Here is a 25000-nt window from a genome sequence, read left to right on the forward strand (position 1 = left end):
ATGAGGCTAATTGTAGCTACCACTGACTGAGACTAGCAATCTAAACACTAATTGGGAATACAAAATGGGATTAGCTTGATCTGTTGGCTCATGTGATACAGTTTGTACTGAGATGTTAATGGTGTGAAACCTAAGTCTTTTTTAAAAAGAAATTAAATAGTTTTGCATTTGCTCATTTTTTTTAAAACCAAGAAAAGCCTTTTGCGTTCAAACTCTAACTTTTCTGTTATTAGACAAGGCATCAAGCAATGCAATTTCTCCAATGCTATATCCCTGGTCTTCACTGCACAAACAAGCAGAGAAAATTAATGGGTGAGTGATCCATGGCTCACACTTTTGTGGCCAGATCTAAAATACATGCAGAAATGTGCGAGCAGTCTTTGACTTTTCTCCTGAGTTGAGAAAGGAAGATGATGCAAGGGGAAACTATAGAGGCAAAAGAAAGTTACATTATGAAATAAAGATTCCAGAAGGGTTGAAATGAATTTGGAGGTTTGCAAGTATAGGAAATGGGGATTTCTGGGCATTCAATATATTGAAGCAAGCAGTTGTAGAACCTGCCTCGACGATATCTGCTCATCAGGTCTTGTACCAGCATATATTTTCTGCTATTGTTGGTGCTGTCTAAGATTGAACAGTGTATTCTTACACAATCAAGGGAACTAAAGCTGAAAAGGGCATCAACCATGCTCACAACGCAAGAATTTAAATTCTAATTAACTCTGGCGTGAAGCATGACTCTTACACAACTCGTCATCCACATTCTACTTTGCTCAGGTAGAAGATATGGCTTTCGAGCACATACTATGCATACCCGACTTAGGCGTGCCTATCACTGCAAATGGGTAGAGTTGTAACATTAATCAAGACCAGGAGACCTCAGTTCCTTAAGGGCAAAATGGCTTTATGTTTCTCAAAAAGTGAGTTCAATTTGTAAAACTTAAAATCACTTTAAATTGTTTGAGTGTGTAATTTTCATTACCTGTAAAATTACTCAACATTACACAAAATTATAATGCAAAATAAAGTCAGCTGGGGTTAGAGTTGGAGTGAGAAAAGTTGCTTGAAGTCAAATTTCTCAAGTTTTATCTGTTTTATCTTTTCATTCACTTCTGAAATGTGTTTAATGGGTGGTATGTTCAGAATGTGATGGGGTGGAGTGGAAGCAGTTCATCACGTGGCTCTTGCCTTTTCACAGATAAACCTGTTCTAATTATCACCACGCTGATGATAACTGGTTTTGGTATTGCAAGCAACACAAGCTGTGAAACAAGATTAACAGGCAAGTTTGAATTTCCTGTTCAGGGACTTATGCTTAAATGCAGCACATTCCAAAACAATACACCCAACCAGAATATAAAACTGTTCAGCAACGATGGGTGTAGAAATTGATTTGCCTGGAGACAGTAAGGACTGCAGATGCTGGAAGCCAGAGTCTACAAGTGCAAAGCTGGAAAAGCACAGCAGGTCAGACAGCATCCGAGGAGCAGGAAAGACAACATTTCGGGCTGAAATGCTTCATCAGGACTGGGGAGGGAGGAGGGGAGCCCAGAAATAAATAGAGGGAGGGAGAGTGGGGAAGGGTAGGAGAGATGGTGGTAAGTGGATGCAGGTACGGGCTTATTATGATTGTTCCATGGGAAGGGTGGAGTGGATAGGTGAGTAGGAAGATGGACAGGTTAGGTCAGGTCAGGGAGGTGAGGAGGAGGGGGATATCAGGACATGGGTTAAGGCTGGGTGTGGAGGGATTTTGAAGCTAGTGAAGTCAATGTTGAGGCCATTGGGCTGTAAGCTCCCAGGGCAAAATATCAGGTGTTGTTCCTCCAGTTTATGTTTGGCCTTGCTCTGAGAGTGGAGGAGGCCAAGGATGGGCATGTCACCAGGGGAGTGGGAGGGGGAATTAAAATGGATGGCGACCGGAAGGTCAGGTTGGTTAATGTGTGCAGAGCGCAGATGCTCCACGAACCAGTCTCCAAGTCTGCGTTTGATCTCCTCGATATAGAGGAGACCACATCAGGAGCAACGGATACAATAAATCAGGTTGGATGAGGGGCAGTGAATCTCTCCCAGATCCAGACAGTTTGTTTGGGACCTTGGACGGAGGTGGGAGGGGAGATATGGGGGCAAGTATTGCACCTCTTGCAGATGCAGGGAAAGGTACTAGGTGTGGTGCAGGAATTGGTGGGGAGTGTAGAGCTGATGAGGGAGTCACAGAATGAATGGTCCCTGCAGAAAGTGGACAGGGGTGGGGAGGGAAATATCTTTTTGGTGGTGGAGTCTGATTGTAGGTGGCAGAAATGTCAGAGGATGATGCATTGGATTCGGAGGTTAGTGAGGTGGTATGTAAGGATTTGCCTGAATTTGGGTACAATTCAAGAAGCAACACCTACTGAGTCAAGCAGACCACTATTAACATTCTTGCACCATGAGAACATGAGCTACTTGCTGGATTTAATATTTGTAAGAGTAAACGAGTAAAAGGAAATCCAGTTGACAGTGAGAACAATACTAGGAAAACGCACTGTCAGTCCTAGAGGGTTGGGAAGGAGATTTGAAGGAGGATGAGCAATACTGATCCATAAGTGTAATGTCATCCAGTTTGGATGTAAGAAACACAAACTAGAATGGTTTCTCAATGAGAGAATAAGACCTGTGAGGAGTTGTGTCATCTGCAAACTTGGAGATACTCCATTTAATCCCTACATCCAAATCACTGATCTAGATTTTGACTACCTGGGGCCCATAACTGATCCTGACAGTACCCCATGAGTCACAGTCCGCCAATCTGGAAATGGCCCATTTATTCCCAATCTGTTTTCTCTCTGTTAACCAGTTCAGTTCTTAATCTGTACCAGCATATTTTCCTTCAAACACACCTTTAATTTCCAGATTAATTCTGTGCTTTACTTTAACACTGCTGTTTTGGGATTAACAAACAACTGTAGCAGCAGGCGGAAATGGTGAGGGAGGGTACTCAAAATAGGAGCTGAAGCAGTTGTGCCAGGACCTCAGCCAGCAGGTGGTGATGATGACAGAGGGTAGTCGGAGCAGTTGAATGGACCCTTGCTGGGAAAGAGAGTGTCTGGCAGAAGGAAGTCTATGGGAAGAGGGGCAGACAAACAAAGGATTCCTCAACCCAATATAACCCACACACTTCATTCCATGTGCATACTGTAAATACTTCCTTGTTTAATCTTAATTTGCCATCATGCTTATAATTACCTGATAACAGTGGAATAAAGGATCCTTGCTTCATGATCTTTAGGTCTTCTATTTGTTCAAATAAATTACGTTTCTGCATAGTCGGCAGGGTTCCTCAGCATAGGCATCAGGTCATGGCAGATAAGGTTGAAAGCACTTGGCTGGGATGGAATGGAATTGGTGGAGGAGTGCAAACTAGCAATGTCCATAAGGGCTGGTGAAACTGCTCTGGTATCATTGGAGGCTCAGGTATTGGCAGTGGGATTTGGACCTTTAGGTCAAACCTAGGCAGAGGCTTCTCATATCTATTCTCTTGATGCTACAGAGGAAGGAAGAGCTACTCCTTAAGGGGGTAATTTTAAATATCTGACATATGAGTATTTCCTGTACTTATGAATGACTGCTTTATATTGTCCTTAGACCAAAAGATATAGGAGCAGAATTAGGCCATTTGGCCCATTAAGTCTGCTGAGTCATTTGATCATGGTTCATATGTTTCTCAACCTATTCTCCTACCTTCTCCTAATAACCAATAATCCCCCTACTAATCAAGAACCTATCTGTCTCTGCCTTAAATACACTCAATGAATTGGCTTTGACAGGCTTCTGCAGCAAAGTTTTCCACAGATTCTCCATCTTCTGGGTGAAGAAATTCCTCCTCATCTCAGTTTTAAAGGGTCATCCCTTCACTCTGAGGCTGTGCCCTCAGGTCGTAGTCTCTCCTTCTAGTGGAAACAACTTCTCCATATCTACTCTATCCAGGCCTCTCAATATTCTGTAAATTTCAACCAGGTTCCCTTCATTCTTCTAAATTCCATTGAGTACAGACCCAGAGTCCTCAACTGCTCCTCATATGACAAAGCCCTTCATCCCCTGGGATCTTTCTTGTAAAGCTCCTCTGGATCCCTTCAAATGCCAGCATATCCTACATTATTCACAGAGACCAGAACGCTCGCGATATTCTAAATGCGGTCTGAGCAGAGCCTTATTCAGTCAAGGCAGTACATCCCTGCTCTTATATTCTAGCCCTCTCAAAATGAATGCTAGCATTGCATTTGCCTTCCTAACTGCCAACTGAACTTGCATGTTAATCTTAAGAGAATCCTGAACTAGAACTCCTAAGTCCCTTTGTGTTTCAGATTTCCAAATGTTTGACCATTTAGAAAGTAATCTATGTCTCTTACCACCATTCTTCTGAACAAAGTGCATAATCTCACACCTTCCCACATTGTATTCCATCTGCCGCTTCTTTGCCCACTGTCCTAGCCTATCCAAGTCCTTCTGCAGCCTGCCTGCTTCCTCAATACTACATGTCCCTCGAACTACCTTTGTGTCATCTGCAAACTTAGCACCAACGCCCTCGGTTCCTTCATCCAGATCATTAATGTATAACATGAATAGTTGTGGTCCCAACACTGACTCTTGTAGAATTCTACTAATCACTGGCAACCATCCTGAAAAAGAGCCTCCTATCCCCATTCTCTGCCTTCTGCCAGTCAGCCAATCATGCATCTATGTCAGTACCTTGTGCGTGACACCATGGACTGTAATTTTATTTACCAGCCTCCTGCGCAGCAGCTTGTCAAAGGCCTTCTGAAAATCCGAATAGCTCACATCCACTAGCTGTCCTTTGTCTAACTTGCTTGTTATCTCAAAGAATTCCAGCCGATTTGTCAGACGTGACCTCCCCTTGATGGAGCAGTGCTGACTCAGTCCTATTTTATCATGCACTTCCAAGTACTCTGTAATCTCATCCTTAATAATGGACTTTAAAATCTTACCAATGACTGTGGTCAGGCCATTGTGCTAGGTTATTGTTCATGCCTATGCTTTCTCCATTTACCTGCCTGTACTCCATATTGTTTGATATCCTTTGTCCTTTGGTGTAACAAATGTGTACTGATCTTAGTGTTGATTAGTAGCTATTACCAACTAATGAACTTATGGTTTTCCTGTGTTGTCACTCTTTCTTTTGTGCTGGGCCCCTGATCTAGGGCTTCAATTGATTATGTTAAAAGACCTTACAAACTATGAACCAAAAAAGCAAGCAAGGCTTCCCCTATGTACCGAATTCCCACGCTGCCTCCAAATTCTCCAAAATATATACTCACTCAGGTTGTGTCTCACTTTGGAAGTGATTTCTCCTTCCTGACTCTGCGCCGCTTATTGGTGTAGTGCAATTATGTTCTGCCTTACATACAAATTGACTTGTGAATGGACTCAGGAACAGAATCCATTTGCAACCAGGGGATTGCCAATACATAAAATTGCTGTTTGGGCACTGTATTGCCCCTCCCATCTTTGTGCACATGCTAGATAAAGTTTTTAGAAACCTTATTTTCCAGACCCTCCTTGTTTATCTGGACAACATACTCATCTTCAAATTGACAATTGAGACACTCTTGCAAGACTAGACACTGTACGAGCCTACCTGTCAGAGTTTATATTGAAAGTCAAACCAGAAAAGTGCAAACTTTTCTGGACAAAATATGGTACTTTGGGCACTTTAGTTATTACTCCCGACAATGAGAAAATTTGAGTGATGGAGGAATAGTGCCAACCTCGGACAGTGAAGCAACTGTGTGGGTTCCTTATTCTAGCAGGTTACTATAACAGGTTGGAGCAAGTTGAATGCGCTACTGCACAATTTGCTCGGGAAAATAGAGAATACTGCAGGTTGTATGAGGCATGATACTTCTTGTATCATCCACAGGGATTTGGAGCCCTGCTAATGGAGACTTTTGCAATCTCAAACAGAAACCTGTCTCATCATCCAGTCTCAGCTCCCGAAATTTCCAACTCTCTTTCATACTGGAAACTACACCAGTTTCCTTGGCCTAGGAGTGGTCCTGTCACAGGCTCAAGTGCAGAAAAGAGTGTTTATTGCTTACGCTGGTTGGAGTCACATGCCGAATGAGAGGGGTATGGAGAATTACTCTGGTATCAAACTCAAGCCGCTAGCTTTGACGTGGGCTATTTCCAAGTTGTCCAGAGAATGTTGACCGATGCAGAGTTTGAAGTGTTCATTCATAACAACCCACTCAGCTACTTTCAAATGTCTGCCAAGCTTGGGGCAAAGGAGACCCAATGGGCCACAGCACCCACACAGTTTTGATTCCAGATCCATTACACATCAGGCAAAAGTAATGTAATGCTCTGGTTGGAAGCTAGATCATGGGAGGGAACCCACCCCTTCTTGGATGGAGGGAACAGTGGCTGATGCCATGTCCCAAGTTAAAGACTGCATTCTGAACCCAATTCCCTGCAGGCTAAAAATCAGCTGAGTGTCACCGATATGTGTACGGATGAGATCCAAACCAGGTCCAGGTAGGTATGGTTTCACCTTTAGCACCTTTCTTGAAAGAGAACGTCAGACAGCTTCAAGTAATTGGTGATGCTGTGAATCCAGGGGATGCATTCAATGCGTGGAAGCCTACTCCTGCCATGGAAAACAATGAATGGAGGAGTTGGTAGGTGATGGAAACTGAAACTACATGCGCTATCAATTATATGACTACCTGACCAACCTAGAGCCTATCGTGGATGGTCCACCTGGATCCCTTGGAAGGTACCAAATCAGATAAGAGGCTAGGAAGGTCTTGTCAAACAAATGCTGATATCACCTCAACCCTTACCATTTGGCCAGATCAATGATACAACATCATTGCCACTAATATGAACTTGAATATTACAATTGAACCTGTAACCATACAACTGCTTAGCACACTGTCCCTGTGTGCTCTATGTAGGCGTTGGCATGGCAGGTTTCAAGCAGGGAATTGTACAATGGGACCTCCAGCAGCAGATGGTGATGGTGAGGGAAGCTGCAAAGCAAGCAAGCTCGAGCATTAGGGCTGGGACTTCCACCACCAGGTGGTGAAGGTGTGGGAGGCCTGTTGGAGCAATCAAATAGATCCTTCCTGGAAAATAGGTGTCCTTGCTGGAAAAAGAGTTGATGATGGGGGGACAGACAAATAAAAGGTTTTCTTAGGGCAATGTAACCCAGGCTTCATTTCATGTACTTAGAATGAATGTTACTTTGTTTAATCTTAATTTCTTTTTATGTTTGGAAATACAGGATGTCAGTAAAATAAAAAAAACTGCTTCCTGATCTTTGGGTCTTCTATGTGTTCAAATCTCATGTATCACTCCCTCCAAAGTTCTCTGCCCCATGCTGGTTTTCAGTTCCGCACAAATTGATTCTTCATCTTGATCCTTAGAATTAAGATTATCTCTAACTACAATATTAATGCCCTTTGTAAGGAATAGAAGTCCCTTACTACCTTTTTCCAGCCTACTGACCTTCCTGAATGTTGCTTTACCTTGCATATTGAATGTCCAGTCTTAGTTTCCTTGTAGCTGCATCTCTGCGGCACAGTCACACGTGTAAGGTTTTACTTGAGCTTCTAAGTCATCAGTTTTATTGCAAATGCTGCCAGTCTTCAGATACAAAGCACAGCCACTCTGAGACATCCCTGATCCTGGCACCAGGGAGGCAACATACCATTCAAGAGTCTTGTTTGCTGTAACAGAAACGCCTGTCAGTACACCTTCCAGTCGAGTCCACGATCACTAAACCTCTCCCAGTCTTTTTCCTCTCCTGCTATGCAGCACAACCAACCTTGAGGGTGCCACAAACCTGGCTGTTGCTTCTTTCTCGAGAGGACATTCCCCCCCCAATGCTATTACACACAATATATCTGTTTGAGAGTTTGCAATCACTGTCCCTTCCTCCATACTCTACCATAACATTTATTGCTACCTTGATCTTGTCATTTCCCTGTAAATTACTCAATTTTCCTCTATACAATCCCTTTCCCATTTTACTTAGTTTAAAACCTTCTCTATTGCTCTTATTATATGAATGCTGGAACACCACTCTAATAAATCAGAGATTATTAGCTTTGAGGTTCTGCCTATTGATTTAACTACTAGTCCTTCATACAGCCTAGGCAAGGCCTTTCCTAGTCTTACCTATATCATTTGTAATTACATGGACCATGACAACTGACTCCCCCCAACCCACTGCAACTTACTGTCCACCCCGAGCAGATATTCCGAACCCTTAGATATTGTAGTGGGAACTTCATTGTAGCATTTCATTGTAACTCTGGAAAATTAAAAATAAATTCTTCAGTAATTCATCATCATTTTCGATCAGTAATGAGGTCACAATCTCAAAGTAATTTTGTGAGTGTTGTCTCCTCAAACTAGATCCAATGTCTTTAAGCTTTGTGGAAGGAGGTTCTATAGAGCCTTGGGAGCTCAATTGGAAGAAAGTGTGACTTTTAATCTCACAGCCATCATTTGTATAACAAATATAATGTTTCCGCACAGTTGGAGTGTGTACTCATGCAAAAGGTTAAGCCTGGTACAATTATTCTGCAAAATACAAAATGAAGAGAGAATTTGGTGTAAACTGATGGAGTGTTGAAGGAGTATTCTAAGGCAGGAAAGCCTTTAAATACTTTGAAACCTCTGATTTGTGGCTCTATTTAAATTACAACATTTTTCATATCACAATCTCTACCTCCAATCTCATATAAGGCAAGTAAATGGTACCAGTTGTTTAGAAAAATAGCATTTCTGAGGCATGTGAATGAACCTCTTGAAAATTTGAGCTAGGCCTGCTTTTTTCATAAACACTTGAGTGTCAACACTTTTACTTTCAAGAATACAGTAATAAATCTTTGAGCACTATTTTCAGTGAGTTTTTAGACCCAAAGGATTTGATGATAGGTGATCCATATCCTTATGTGCTCAAGCAGTCTTATGTAAAATTATCTTCAGACTCCATCTGCTTCAGACTAGGCGCTGAGGTTTAATCAAATCATTGAGCAAAATAGCAACGTGTTGATATATTCTACCTTAAGGATTATTTGGTGATGGACTTTTCACTGTTGGGACTCCAGCCACTGAAACGGAGTAAACGGGAGCACATACATTCTTAAAAACTCCTGACGTTAGGATCGTTACTTATTCATAGCAAAGTTTCAGTTGCCAATTTCAGTCCACTTACTGCTGTGAGTTGACATAATGGGCCAAGCAGGATCTCCAATCTTGCTACTTTTACTTAAACTGCAATAGCTGTCACTTAAGGACCTGTTGTCTTTCTAAGAAGGCAAAACAGGCCAGTCTAAAAACCATTTCCGACAAACTAACGGAGAAGCACCTATATTCACACAAGTCGACTTCAGTGCTTGATCTGAAAAGTCAATCGCTCAGGAAGAATCTTAATCAAATAGGTTGCCTCATGTGCCTGCAGGAGCAGAAGGCTCTGTAACTTGCTAAGTTTTACACTGTGCCTGAGAAGAAATGCCAGAAGATCAAATCCAGAGGACACGGCAGCAGATGAGGTAAAACTTTGCCATACCTGGAATAATCTGTCAAAGTTCCCAACAGTACTTTACAGAAAAGCAAAGTAAACATGCCACAGAGTGTTTTGGTAATATAAAATCTGAGTATTGCTGAAAACAAATCATGTTTCGTTGAAGCTTTTCATCTTGCACTCATCAATTCACAAGAAATACCAAAGGGAAAACAACATTTGTACTGTATGAGAGGAGAGCGCTGATTGGTTGACAATTGGACTCTAATTGGTGGAGGTGTTGTCAGTGGCAAATGCACCAGTTCATGATGACTGATAGTTAACTGCAAATATTTGTTTAAACGTTAAACAAGGAAGGTTAACACTGATTCGACAAGTCTTTACCATGAGAATGGCCATCACCTATTTAGTGGCATTAAAACAGTTGCAATGTGTGTACATGTTCTTCCTGTCTGCAAACAAGACAGCCTTGTTTGTTGATATATGGATCTTCCAGTACATGCAAATTTAATCCCAGAGCTCCAGTTATTGGACCCTGATATACTGTCCTGTCCCTGGCCCTGGATGACAGTCATTCTCTGTTTCGTTTCTCAGAGCAATGCCTTAACTACATAGAGTTAACCTGCCTAGTTCAAAATTTAAACAAAGCTAAGCAATGGGTTGCCTGTCATCATTAAGTGCATTCTCCATGGTGATGCCTCTACCAATCAGAGTTTACTGGCCAACCAATCAGCACTCCCCTGTCATACAGTATAAATCTTGTTTACACTAAATTTTGGTATTTCTTGCAATTTGCCCTGGTAAGTGCAAGATGAAAAGCTTTGACAAAAAATTTGTCTTTTTCATTAATTCTCAAGTACTGCCTGTTTTAATGCAATCTTTGTGTACTAATTGGTGTTCCATGAAAAGAGAGGAGAACAACTTTCTAGCTGTTTATAGATAACAAGGTGTAGAGCTGGATGAACACAGCAGGCCAAGCAGCATCAGAGGAGCAGAAAGGCTGACATTTCGCGTCTGGACGCTTCTTCAGAAATGTTTCTAGCTGTTTAACTTCTTTTCCCTTGATTCATTAATGGGATGAGGGTGTCCCTGACCAGGCAGCATTTATTGCCCATCCCTAAATGCCTAGAGGGCAGTTAAGAGTCAACGACATTTCTGCGGATCTGGAGTCACATGTAGGCCAGGCCAGGAAAGGATGGCAGTTTCCTTCCCTAAAGGACATTAGTGAATCAGATGGGTTTTTTCCCCAACAATCGACAATGGATTCACAGTCATCATTAGATTCTTAATTCCAGATATTTATTGAATTCGAATTCCACCATCTGCCATGGCGGGATTCAAACCCAGGTCCCCAGAACATTATCTGGGTCTCTGGATTAACAGTCTAGTGATAATACCACTAGGCCATCACCTCCCCTGTTTAATATCACTAGGCCATCACCTCCCCTGCTTAACATTCATAGTGTTGCTATAGTGACAACAATCTGCAGTTCCAACTTGCTAATGGATTGGTATCACTCCCCTCTTTACCCACACACACAAAGATTTCTTCCAAAATATACATGGTGCCATAGTCTATAGGTGTGAGGCTGGAAAAGCACAGCAGGTAAGACAGCATCAGAGGAGCTGGTAAGTCAATGTTTCAGACTGAAACCCTTCATCAGGACTAGGGAGGGGGGAGGGGAGCCTAGAAATAAATAGAGGGAGGGGGTGTAGCTGGGGAAAGGGTAGGAGAGATGGTGATAGATGGATTCAGATAGGGGGGTATTGTGATTGGTCTGTGGAAAGGTTGGAGTGGATAGGTGAGTAGGAAGATGGATAGGTTAGGTCAGATCAGGAGGGGAAGGGCTGGACATGGGTTAAGGCTGAAGGTGGAGGGATTTTGAAGCTGGTGAAGTCAATGTTAAGGCCATTGGGCTGTAAGCTTCCAAGTTGAAAAATCAGGTGTTGTTCCTCAAGTTTATGTTTGGCCTCGCTCTGAGAGTGGAGGAGGCTAAGGATGGACATGTCGTCAGGGGAGTGGTAGAGAGAAGTAAAATAGATGGCAACCGGAAGATCAGCTTGTGTTGTGTGTAGAGTGCAGATGCTCTGCCAACCAGTCCCCGAGTCTGTGTTTGGTCTCCCCGATATAGAGTAGACCACATCGGGAACAACTGATACATTAGATCATGTTGGATGAGGGGCAGGTGAGTCTCTATTGGATCTGGAAGGATTGTTTCGGGCCTTGGACGGAGGAGAGAGGGAGGTTTGGGGGCAGGTGTTGCACCTCTTGCAGTTGCAATTGCAGGGAACCGTACCGGGTGTGGTGGAGGGGTTGGTGGGGAGTGTCGAGCTGATAAGGGAGTCATGGAATGAACAGTCCAAGGTGTGGGGAGGGAAATATCTTTTTGGTGGTGGAGTCTGATTGTAGGTGGCGGAAACGTTGGATCCGGAGGTTAGTGGGGTGGTATGTGAGAACTAAGGGGGCTCTATCTTTATTGTTGTTGGGGGAAGGGGTTTGAGGGCAGAAGTGCGGGAAATGGAGGAGATGCGATTAAGGGCATCCTTAATTACAGAAGAACCTATCCATCTTCCTACTCACCTATCCACTCCACTCTTCCCATGGACCAATCATAATAACCCCCTACCTGCATCCACCTATCACTATCTTTCCTACCCTTCCACCAGTCCCTCCCCCCACCCACTATTTATTTTTGGGGTCCTGTCCCCCTTCCCAGTCCTGACGAAGGGTTTCGGCCCAAAACGTTGACTTACCTACTCCTTGGATCCTGTCTGACCTGCTGTTCTCTTCCAGCCTCACACCTGCAGACTCTGGCTTCCAACATCTGCAGTCCTTATTGTCTCCTAAACATGGTGCCGTGTTTTTTTAACGTTGAACTACCAGAGGGAGAATGAGAAGCCACCGATGCAAAGCTGACAACTCCAATATCTCATATCTTTTTTGCATGTAAGCCAAGTGGCACATAGAGAAAAGGAAATGATCTGTATGGGAGGTGGACTCAACAATTTCAAGTCGAGTCCTTCAAAGAGTCTGTACTCAAAATCATTGGGACTGGGAATAAATAAGGTAAACTGTTTCCATCAGCAGTAACAGTAATGATCGGGGCAGGAATTTAAGGTGATTGGAAAAGCACCATTGGTGACATGAGGAAACATTCATTTATACAAAACATTGTGACCTGGAATGCACAGCCTGAAGCGGTTGTGGAAACAGATTCAGCAGTAACCTTCAAAAGGGAATTAGATATATGTTTAATTCTGCAATTTTTTTTCCTAAACATGGAGGAAGTGTGAGTAATCGAAACTCATTGGATAACTCTACTAAGTTGAATGGCTTCCTTTGGTGCTGTGTAAAGAGATTCCAGTAACAATATTCTCAGTGTTCTGATCTGACATGCCACATTCTCTTATATTGTTAGAGCTCAATGGATTATAAAGTTATGCAAAACGTAAAATGACCGAGGAGAAGTCAGAGACTAAGGTCAGTAAGGCTAAGAGGAATAACAGACAGGGAGAGGTTACTGAATATAGAGGGACTGGTGGTCTGAGGTATATTTATTTTAATGCAACGAGGATGACAGGTAAGCAGATGAACATATAGCTTGCATTAATACAGATAACTATGATGTAGCTATTACCAAGATTTGGTTGAGAGAGGGACAAGGCTGGTAGCTTAACGTTCCGGGATTTATATGTTTCAGGTGTGATAGAGAGGAATGTAAATGAAGTGGGGAGTTGCGTTACTGGTAAGGGAGAATATCATAGCAGAGGGAGGACATCTTAGAAAGCTAATCCTGCAAGGCCATATGGGTAGAGCTCAGGAATAGGAAAGGTGCAATTATTTTGATGGCGTTGTACTATTGGCCTCCCAGCATCCAGTGGGTGACAGAGGAACAGATATGTGGATAGGTTATGGAAAAGTGGAAAAAAAGACAAGGTTGTTGTGGTGAGTTATTTTAACTTCCCCTATATTGACTTGGACTTACTTAGTGTCAGGGACTAGGATGGGGAAATTTGTTAGATGTGTCCAGGACAGTTTTTGAAACAATGTGTGATATGTCCAACTGGGGAAAGGGCTATACTAGACCAGGTATTAGGGAATTAATCTAGTCAGGTGATTGAAGTTTCAGTGGGGGAGCATTTCGGGAACAGTGACCATTATTCTCTAAGTTTTAAGTTACTTATGGATAAAGGTAACATAATTGTCAGGTGAAAGTACTATATCAGGAGAAAGCTAACCACTACAATATTAGGCAGTAACTAGGGAATGTAGATGGGGGGCAGCTGTTTGAGGGTAAATCCATATCTGGCAATGTGGGAATACTTTAAAGACCAGTTGATTAGAGTTCAGGACTAGCATGTTCCTGTGAAAATGAAGGATAATAATGGGCAAGATTCTGGAACATTGGATAACAAGAGAAATTTTGAGCTTGGTCAAAAAGGAAAGAAGCATTTGTAAGGTCTAGGAAACTGAAGACAGACAGAGTCCTCAAAGAATACAAAGATAGCAGGAAAGAACTTAACCAAGGAATTATGAAGGCTAAAAGGGGCCATGAAATGTCTTTGTCAAACAAGATTAAGGAAAATCCCAAAGCTTTTATATGTATATAAGGAGTAAGAGAGTAAGCTATGGAAAGGGTTGGTCCACTCAAGGACATTGGAGGGGAATTTATGCATGGAGCCGAAGAAAGTGGGTGAGGTCCTTAATGAGTACTTTGCATTGGTAAAGCAGAAGGTCATGGTGGATGGTGAGTCTCAGGAGGGGTATGTTTATATTCTGGGGCATGTCAATATAAAAAGGGAGGTGTTGGGTGTTTAGAAAAGCATTAAGGTAAATAAGTCTCCAGCATCTGATGGGATCTATCCCAGAATGCTGAGGGAGGCAACTGAAGAAATTGTTTAGACCTTGTAAGAGATCTTTGTATCCTCTTTAGTCACAGAAAATGTCCCAGAGGACTGGAGAACAGCCAATGTTGTACCCTTCTTTAAGAAGAGCAGCTGAGATAATCAAGGAAATTACAGGCCAATGAGCCTTATGTCAGTGATAGGGACATTCCTCACATTTGGGAAAATATGGACTTATTAGTGATAGGCAGCATGGATTTGTGCAGAGAAGGTCATGTATCACAAACTCGATTGAGTTTTTGAGGAACTAACAAAGATGATCGATGGGATAGAGCGGCACTGTTTACATTGATTTAGCAAGGCCTTTGACAAGGTTCCTCATGGCAGGCTGATATGAAGGGTGAAGTCACATGGCATCCAGGGGGAGCTGGTAAGTTGGATACTGCTTTGGTCATAGAAGACGGACAGCAGAGGTGAAAGGGTGTTTTTCTGTGAGCAGTGATGTTCGCAGGGATCAGTGCTGGTACTCCTGTTGTTTGTAATATGTATAAATGATCTGGTGGAGAATGTAGGTGGTCTCATTAGTAAGTTTGTGGAGGTTGGGGGAGTTGCAGATGGTGAGGCGGATTGCCAAAGGATACAGCATGACATAGACAGCCTGGAGACTTGGGCAGGGAAATATCAGATGGAGTTTAATCTGGACAAATGCAAGGTGAAGCAGTTTGGAAGATCTAATGGATGAGGGAAGTATACAGTAAATGGCAGAAGCCTTAATAGTGGCTACATACAGAGCGATCCAGGCTTCCTCTCTGTTCCCACAGTTCACTGAAAGTGGCAACACAAGTGGATAAAGTGGTCAAGGACGCATATGGCATGTTTGCATTTATCAGTCAAGGCATAGGGTATAAAAATTTGCAAGTCACATTGCAGCTGTATAGAACTTTAGTTTGGCCACGTTTGAGATGTTGTGTACAGATATAGTTGCCACACTACCAGAAGGATGTGGAGGCTTTGGAGTGTGTACAGAAATAGCTTACCAGGATGTTGCCTGGTTTTGAGGGTATTAGCTATGAGGAGAGTTTGGACAAATTTGGTTTGTTTTCACTTGAACATTAGAGGATGACGGACAACTTGATGAACTTTACAAAATTTCAGAGGCCTAGATAGAATGAATAGTTCGAGTCATTTTCCCCCAGGGTGAAAAATGTCAATCACTAGGGTTTACGTTGTAAAGATGTCAGAGGCAAATTTTTTACATATAGGGTGGTAAGTGCTTGAAAAGCACTGGTGGAAGAGGTGGTGGAGGAGATACGATAGCAACGATTAAGAGGCATCTTGACTGATATATGCAGAGAATAGAGGGATACAGACTGTGTAGAGGCAAAAGATTTTTAGTTTACAAAGGTAAGTTGGCAGTCACGGTGGGCCAAAGGGCTTGTTCCTATGCTGTTTTTTGTTCTGTAGGTGCCAGAAAATCTCCCTCATAATATATGTCTTTCGCCCACCTCCAAAAAAAAAGAGATAAATGATCAACACAAAATTGTATTTTAGAAAAAATATATTCATGTTTCTATTTCAAAACTACAGCAATCCACAATGTTTATTAATGGAAACCTAAATTGCACACAATTCCTGCAATTTTACACAAAGATTCGCTAGAGGCTTGAGTTACATAAATTTGAGGACTGTTTGAGCTATTGTAGACTAACTACAGGAATGATTAATACCATTGATACAGAACATAAAAAACAGCACATAATGAGCAGCGAGCCAAGGAAATTTACTTATGCACCATTTCCCAGCCTGTATACTGCTGGTAGGTATGTTCCTGCCAAATAAAGGTTCTGCGTCATAAAGCAAAAATTCTCAGTCTGTACTACATTAGCTGACCTCAAGTGGGATACTAGTAGGCCTGTTAAAGTTGGCTTTCATGCTCAGAGTAATGCCAGAATAATAAAACACTGTCAAGGAACAAAGGTTTCATTTTGAAATTTAAAATTTATTATGGTAGACATAGAGGTTTCCATTTGAGGGATAGTCCAAAATTAGGGGTTATAAATAGAACAATATCAGTCACTGTATGTTGAAATTTCAACTGGATTTATGAGTGGAACCTGCTCTACGCATTGGATCGAATAGCATAGCTGCTTTTAAAGGGAAACTAGACAACTACATAATGGAGTAAGGAACAAAAGTATATGCAGATAGGGTTATATGAAGTGAGAGGAATCTTACCTGCAGCATTAAAAACCTATACAGACCACTGGGCTGAATGGCCTATAAATGCAATATAATTCTGTGTGGAGCTGTCCATTCAATATGATTGGTACAGATCACATCATTGTTGATTACTCTATAAATAGGTAAAGTTTCACAATGCAGTTAATTATATTAATGATATTATCTCACTGGAGCACTTCTTTTCTCATAATCTTCAAATGTTTAACCATACTCTAGGGCACAAAAATATTCACAGTATGTATGTGGCTAATGTTTTAAGTATATGGTCCAAATCTGTTTGCCACTGAATGAATCATTGGAGTATTTTATTAAAATGCAAATTGTTCCAGTGAACATAATGAATAACAACAAGTTTTGCAACAGTACAAACATCAGATAGGAATGCCCATAATTAAATCGTTAACCCTTTGAGGGTGCAGTCTATACAAATGACTGATCTGTAAACCATACATAGTGATCAAATCAACATACTGATTCTTTGCTTTAATATAAATTCATTCATTACAGTGACTGATCGAATTAACTTGGCATTAAATTTGATAGCCTGCCAAAATTCTACTCAAGCCTTTTTAAACTTTTAAACTGAATAATAATCTCCATACGGTAAAACATAGTGTGAATAGGCAGTTTTCACCATGCGTAAAACTATTGGTGCAAACTGCTTTTTGTTTATTTTTAGAGCATGGTAACTTTTAATGTGCATGTAGACTATCAAAGCACATTCAGGTAGTGTAAAATGTAGCATTAGCTTTCACTTAGTTCCATCAGTAACAGTCATATGAATATTTAATATCATGCCTGTGATCATGTGAATCAAAAGTGCATGGAACTATTCTTAAATAGCTTCTTCGGTTTTTGTTGATAGCAATTTGTATTCTCAGTCATGTATTTTTCTTTAACCCAAACGGTTCTACCAAATTCCTCGAGTTCAGCTGGGAGTAAACACATCGGTGAGTTTCTTCCATCTGTCACTTTATCACATCTGTTTCAGACTCAAGGGTCAGACTGCAGGTAGCTGGTCTGTTCATGTTATGTTTAGCTAATTTTATAGGGTAGTGAGAACTCATCCATTTGTCAGACCAACATATGTCCTCAACCCTCTCAGCAGACAGTGAATATCATGTATGCATTTGTTACTGGAATTGGGAGATAGACGACCGGTTGATGCATTTCAGTACTTCCTTCCTATTGAATAATTGCATCCGTTTAACTAATACATGTCTGTCTAGCCAGTGAAATTCAGATTAATTCAAGGACATCTGCTTCTGCACAAACATGGTAAATTCTTCATGCTTCCATACAACGCTCCTACAGTTAATGCATAATAAGTGTTTTTGCATCATCTATTCAAGGGTGATATAGCTTATTGAAACGTATTGGGAGCAGTCATTGTTGACTCACATCTCATTAGATAAGATTGTTTAAATTTTTAAATATGTTGCTCCATTCTTTTTATTCACTTTTATTTCCATTTCCTGCCTTAATTTGTAAGGTTTTCTGTTGCACAATTACATGGAGCTTCTTCAATCAATTCTTCATAAAAGGATAACGCAATTTTTTTATTAACAATATAAACTTAAAGTGCTGTAAAAACACAAAGGTCAGGCAACATCTGTTTTTCTTTCCACGGAGTCAACATCTCGGTCTTTCATCAGATCGTTTACAGATTTCCAGCAGCTGCAGAATTTTGCCTTTTTTATTCACAATTGGCAATTTAGCATATTTTTTACTTAAAATTCAGACGTAGATCTCAATTCTGAAAAGCTCATATTATGAGAAAAATTGACTTTTCTAAATCATCTAAGAGTCTGCTTCACATTTATAAGACCTAAATATTCTCCACCGACTGCTGTGGAAAAAGAAAGCAAAAGAACTGCAGTTGCAGTAAATCAGAAACAAAAGCAAAAATTGCTGGAAAAGCTCATCAGGTCTGGCAGCATTTGTGGAGAGAAATCAATTAAAGTTTCTGAAGTTCTGAAGAAGATTTTCTAGCAATTTCCATTTTTGTTATAAACTGCTGAATTACTTCCAGGCTTTCATGAATATTATTGGAATGAGGAAAAGGGGTGAAATCCATGGAGCATTATCCTTTTAGTGTTTTGTTCAGGAAGGTCTTTGCAGGGTATTCACCTCTTTTGGTTTAGAGCTTGGGTGATTATGAGGAAAGGAGATAAAGGAGTTGCTTCTATTCTAAGAATTTGAATTTTATACATGGCAGGTTGCTGTGCTTTTGATTATTTGCTTTCTGAGAGATTTGTCTGGGTACTAAATTAGTGGTGGAAATTCCTGTTCATTTTGCCATGCTATTGAGCATGAATTTAACTGTAGGATTTCCCAACAAGTTGCACACAGTGGGAAGAATCAGGTGCGTATTGAATATTTTAAGTAGTTGGAACACACATAATCATCTGGGAGGGCCAATTAGCGAACTCCGCTTGGCTGCTTTTGCACCCACCGTCCAATTGATGGTGGCAGCCAGTTTCTGAGGTTACAGACCCAATCCCAGGGCCTGCAGAGGTGTCCTCCCAAAACCCCACCAGGAAAGGAAGATGAGCAAGAGTTCAAGATGGAGGCACCTCTGAAGAATTATGATGTTTCAGTAAATTCATTATCTGGTCCATCCAAAGGCAGTGCTTTCTACAATAAGATCTATGGATATAACCCTCTGTGCTTTCCATCATACTGTAGCAGTGCGCATAACACACTTTAGACCTGATTTACCTAACAGCTCAGTACTGCTGATCACTCTGGCTCAGGTGGCACTGAACACTTTATGTGATAGACATTCACATTGAGTCAGAGAATCATAGAGTCATACAGCACAGAAACAGAGCCTTTGGTCCCACCGGTCCATACTGATCATAATCCCAAACTAAACTAATCCCACCAAACCTTTCCTATTCATTTATCTATCTAAATGTCTTTTAAACATTTTAATTGTACCTGCATCACCACTTCCTCAGGAACTTCATTCCACACGTGAACTACCCTCTGTGTAAGAAATTTGCCTCATGTCTTTTTTAAATGTCTCTCCTCTCACCTTCAAAATGTGCATCCTAGTCTTAAAGTCCCCCGTCCTAGGGAAAAGACAACTACCATTAACTCTATCTATACCTCATTATTTTATAAATTTTTATCACGTCACCTTTCAACCTCCTACGCACCAGTGAACAAAGTTTCAGCCTATTCAGCCTTTCTTTATAACTCAAAACCTTCCATACCCAACAATATCCTAGCAAATCTCTTCTGAATCCTCTCCAGCTTGATAATATGCTTCCTATTACTGGGTGACCAGAACTGGATACAGTATTCCAGAAGAGGCCTCACCAATGTCCTGTACAACTTCAACACGACTTCTCAACTCCTGTACTCAAAGGACTGAGCAATGAAGACAAGCATGCCAAACATCTTTTTAACCACCCTGTCTAATTGTGACACAAACTTCAAAGAATTATGTACGTGGACCCCAGGTCCCTCTGTTCTACAACACTACTCAAGGTCCTACCATTAATTGTATGAGTCCCACCCTTGTTTGTTGTACCAAAATGTAATGCCTCACATTTATCCAGATTGAACTCCATCTGCCATTTTTCAGCCAATTGACCCATTTGGTCAAGATCCCTCTGTAATCTTAGAAAACCTTCTTCACTGCCTACTATGCCACCAATTTTGGTGTTATCCGCAAATGTACTAAACATGCCTTCTATATTCTCATCCACATCATTTATATAAATGACCAAAGAGGACCCAGAACCGATCCCTGTGGAATGCTGCTGGTCACAGGCCTCCAGTACAAAAAGCAAGCCTCCACTATTACTCACTCAGAGGTAGTAAGAACTGCCGATGCTGGAGTCAGAGATAACACAGTGTGGAGCTGGAGGAACACAGCAGGTCAGGCAGCATCAGAGGAGCAGGAAAGTTGACATTTCAGGTTGGGACCCTTCTTCAAAAAAAGGGTGAGGGAGGTGTGGGAAGGGAGCTCAGAAAAAAATGGTCAGTGAGGTGGGAGGAGCGGATATGCGGGAGAGAACCTGTCCATCTTCTCTCCCAACTATTCGCTCCTCCCACCTCACTGACCAATCCCCATCACTGCCTACCTGCATTCACCTATGAACATCCCACCTACCTTCTCCAGCCCCACCCCTCCTCTCTATTTATTTCAGAGCTCCCTTCCCCCTCCCCCATTTCTGAAGGGTCCCGACCTGAAACGTCAACTTTCCTGCTCCTCTGATGCTGCCTGGCCTGCTGTGTTCCTCCAGCTCCATATTTTGTTGCCTCCACTATTACTCTCTGTATCCTGCTGTTAAGCCAATTATGTGTCTAATTGGCAAGCTCTCCTGAATCCCATGTGACATAACTTTACTCATTAGTCTACCACACGGAACCTTGTCAAATGCTTTACTAAAATCCAAATAAACAACGTCTACTACACTGCCATCATCAACCTTTTTGGTAACTTCCGCAAAAAACTTGATCAAGTTTGTGAGACGTGAATTTCCTCGCACAAAACCATGCTGACTATCCCTCATCAATTTTTGCCTCTGAATGTCCATAAATCCTATCTTTTATAATCACTTCCAACAACTTACCCACAACTGAAGTCAGACTCACAGGTCTATAGTTTCCCAGTTTCTCCTCACAACCTTTCTTAAACAAAGGTAAAGCATTAGCCACTCTCCAGTCATCAGGCACCTCACCTGTAGTTATAGATGATGCAAACATTTCTGCAAGAGGTCTCACATTCCTCCCTTACTTCCCACAACATTCTGGGATACATTAGATCAGGTCCTGGAGATTTACCCACCTTTATATTCTTTAAGACCTCCCAAACCTCCTCTTCTGTAATGTGAACTATTTTTAAAACATCAATGTTTATTTCTCTGCATTCTCTCGACTCCATTTCTTTCTCCACAGTAAATACTGATGTGAAATATTCATTTAGTATCTCTCCCATCTCCTGGGTTTCAACACAAAGACAACATCCTTGATCTTTAAGAGGCCCTACCCTGTCTCTGGTCCCCTCTTGCTCTTAATGTATTTGTAGAATCTCTTTGGATTATCCTTAACCTTATCTGCCAATGCTATCTTACATCCCCTCATTGCCTTCCTGATTTCTTTCTTAAGAATGCCATTGCACTCTTTATATTGACTAAGAGATTCAATTGAACTAAGTTGTCAATATCTAAAATAAAATTCTCTTTTATTCTTGACTAGAACTTCAACATCTTTATTCATCCACTGTTCCTTAATCTTATCAGCCCTCACTCTAACAGAAACATAATGCCTCTCAACTCTCATCATCACACTCTTGAAAGCTTCCCATTTGTCAGACATCCTTTCACCTGCAAACAGTCTACTCCAATCAACTTTTGAAAGTTCTTGTATCATAGCATTAAAATTTGCCTTAATCCAATTAAAAACTTTCACTTTTATGGAAGGCTTATCCTTTTCCATAATTATTTTGAAACTAATAGAATTATGATCGCTCGATCCAAAGTGTTCCCCAACTTTTACTTCAGTCACCTGCCCTGGCTTATTGCCCAAAAGAAGGTCTAGTTTTGCTCCTTCTCTAGTAGGTTTGGGAAGTCAGGAAGATTATTGCTGGGACATTGATATCAACATAGTTCAAATGATTTCCTGGCTTGCCTACCACATATCAAACCTTCTGATGTCTTCTGGGAAACCAATGATTGGGCAGCACACTGGTTAGCATTGTTGCCTCACAGTACCAGGGACCCAGGTTCAATTCCAGTCTTGGGTGACTGTCAGTGTGGAGCTTGCACATTGTCCCAGTGTCTGTGTGGGTTTCCTCCAAGTGCTCTGGTTTCCTCCAACAGTCCAAAGATGTGCAAGTTGGGTGGATTGGCCATGTTAAATTGCCCATAGTGTGTAGGGTTGTGTATGCTAGGTGGGTTAGCAGGGTTATGTTGATGGGGTTGGGGAGCTGGATCTGGATGGGATGTTCTTTGGAGAGTTGCTACAGACTCAATGGGCCAAATGGCTTCTTTTCGCACTGTATCTATGATTAATGAAACATTCCCATTGACACAGGACCGCAAAAGGAAACTCAAGCACCCATTGAAAATCTCTCAGCCCCTAATGGAATATGTGACAAATTTACAACAGCCCCTTCTCTCAATAGTGCAGCTTCACAGAAAATCTGAATAACCCTCAGCAGTGTAAGGATGGGCCGGAGAAGATGCGGCCACTTGCTCGACAACTAAAACACAAGGAACAGCACAAATTGTGACTGAGGCCGTCCAAATCAGACCATCACTCACATACAGCACTTGTACCATGAGACAGACAATCCTGGTATCATTTCAACCATTCACACTGTTACAGTTGAAGCTGAATGGACTGTTAATGATGACATTGAACTATAACCGCTTCCCTGCAATAAAAAAGTCTCCTTGCACCAAATGTTTCAACCAACCCTGCTCCCCATATAGTCACAAGGCTGGAGTTACTCACAACATGACATTCTTTAGAAGGTGAAAGTCTCTATTTTGTAGCTGTATGGTCCTACTAGGTAGAAAATAGCAGTTTGAATATCAGCAATACATGGCTTAACAAAAACCTAATTTCTGTTAGTGGAGATGGAGATGAAAGGGTAATGTCATTGAATTAGTAATGCAGAACCCCACACAGATACTGTAGGGATATGGATTTGAATTTCACCATGTCAGATGGTGAAACTTGAATTCAATTTTTAAAAAAAGCTAGAATTTTAAAAATGGTCAATGGTCTAAACAGTTAATTGTCTCATAAACCCATTTGGTTCGTTGATGCCCTTTAGGGAACAAAATCTGCCATCTTCACTTGGTCTGACCTACATGTGACTCCAGACAGCAATGTGGTTAACTCTCAACTGCCTTCTGGGTGATTAGGGATGGGTAATAAATGCTGGCCTGTTCAAAGACACCCACATCCCAGGAATGAATTTGGAAAAACCAACCTTAACGTTAGCTGGATCCAGTTATTGTTTTTGACAAAGTTTTAACCTGCTGCTTTAGAGAAATTTTAACTAACATGATTACGTATGACATATTTCAAGAATAATTTCATTACCCTTGTTGATTGTGATTATCTGTCTTCTGTACTCAAAGTTGAATTTTTTGGCGAGTTCATGACTACTCTTGCTGCCTTGTTACAAAATATCAGGGAATAGCCACCAAAGAAAAATAAAAAAAAATCTCATTTCTCTATGCCAGGGAACTACTGCTGGTTCTCTGCCTTGTTCTAGATCATATCAGGAGACATCAATTCTTCCTAAACTTCTGTGTCAACAAAGTGATTTGATTATAGAAATGATTGTTTTTAATGTGCAAAATCAAACAAAAACTCCACAACAAGTGGCTGGAACAGGGCTCTGTCCACTTCCAGGACACATCATTTTAATTTGTTTAAAAATTATTGTAACTGAATCTCAAGGGTTGATTAATGAGGGCTGAGTCTCCAAAACTGATTGGTACCATGCCAAAGCAGCCTGTGTTATATCCCATGTATGTATCCTCGATCCTCTGGTTAATTAATTCTGGTTTAACAGCTCAAAATGTTCATCTAGCTGTAGATGTTTCTTAAGGAGCCTAATGGTTCAGTGAGTTCATCGAGTGCAGAACTGAATCTCAGTTTCACAATCCGCAAGTATGTTTTCTGCAATATGCTTTATACAATGTCTAATTTGTGGATTTTTGAACTCCAAGGTTTGCTCTATTAACTCAGCAACCTTTTCTCGTGAGTACAGGTCAGGATAGGAAGACTCCAGGTTCAATCTCTAAACTGTGGTGGGTTAGCTGATCTCAATCAGGGACCCCACAATCGGTCTATATGCCTCTACATTCATAGGATTTTACAAAGTAATGGACACTGTACTCTGGTGAATTTTTAATTAGATAGCTGGCATTTTCATTTAAATTCATACGGTACTTGTAATTTTCAGGGCTGTGAAAGTGCTGAATGACTAAAATAACAGAGATATACCTATTATTGGTACTGTAGATATTTTCAGCAGAATACAGGATATTATATTCCAAAGTAAGGTGATCCAAGTGAAATAAAGAGCACCAGAGGTGTAGACTGACACAACTAGTACATATTTTGAAAGTATAAAGTTGCTGTCTTTAGTGTTTTATATCAAATGTTTTCCAAAAGCTTTCAACTACAACTTCATGGTAAACTAAGATGAAACAGTAACCAGAATTGTTAGTACCATCTAGTGGCTACAAACAGGAATAATACTTTTAATTTTGGAGATCCAGCATTTTCAGGATGCTTTTCTTTTTTATTCATCTATCAGAATAGTTCACTTGTTTTACTTTTTAAACTACTGGTTAATCTCCTGCGGTAGTTCCAGCATGTTCTGTTTCAATTTATATTCTATTT

At 41.1% G+C, this 25000-nt stretch overlaps 2 protein-coding genes across 2 annotated transcripts in view; one reads left to right on the forward strand and one right to left on the reverse strand.

Annotated features, from left to right (window-relative positions):
- The window catches only part of LOC109929960 (serine/threonine-protein phosphatase 2A 56 kDa regulatory subunit epsilon isoform-like), a 54232-nt gene extending 48800 nt beyond the window's left edge, over positions 1-5432 (reverse strand). Inside the window, exon 1 of the mRNA XM_048599831.1 lies at positions 5313-5432. The gene's annotated coding sequence lies outside the window, so the exon portion shown is untranslated. The remainder of the gene's footprint in view (positions 1-5312) is intronic.
- A 7551-nt stretch (positions 5433-12983) lies between these two features.
- LOC109912056 (serine/threonine-protein phosphatase 2A 56 kDa regulatory subunit epsilon isoform-like) overlaps positions 12984-25000 on the forward strand; it is a 30901-nt gene continuing 18884 nt past the window's right edge. The window contains exon 1 of the mRNA XM_048600069.1: positions 12984-13010. Within this exon, the coding sequence (XP_048456026.1) occupies positions 12984-13010 (27 nt within the window). The remainder of the gene's footprint in view (positions 13011-25000) is intronic.

The sequence above is a fragment of the Rhincodon typus genome, chromosome 8 (genome assembly GCF_021869965.1).
Source record: "Rhincodon typus isolate 14 chromosome 8, sRhiTyp1.1, whole genome shotgun sequence".
NCBI lineage: Eukaryota > Metazoa > Chordata > Chondrichthyes > Orectolobiformes > Rhincodontidae > Rhincodon > Rhincodon typus.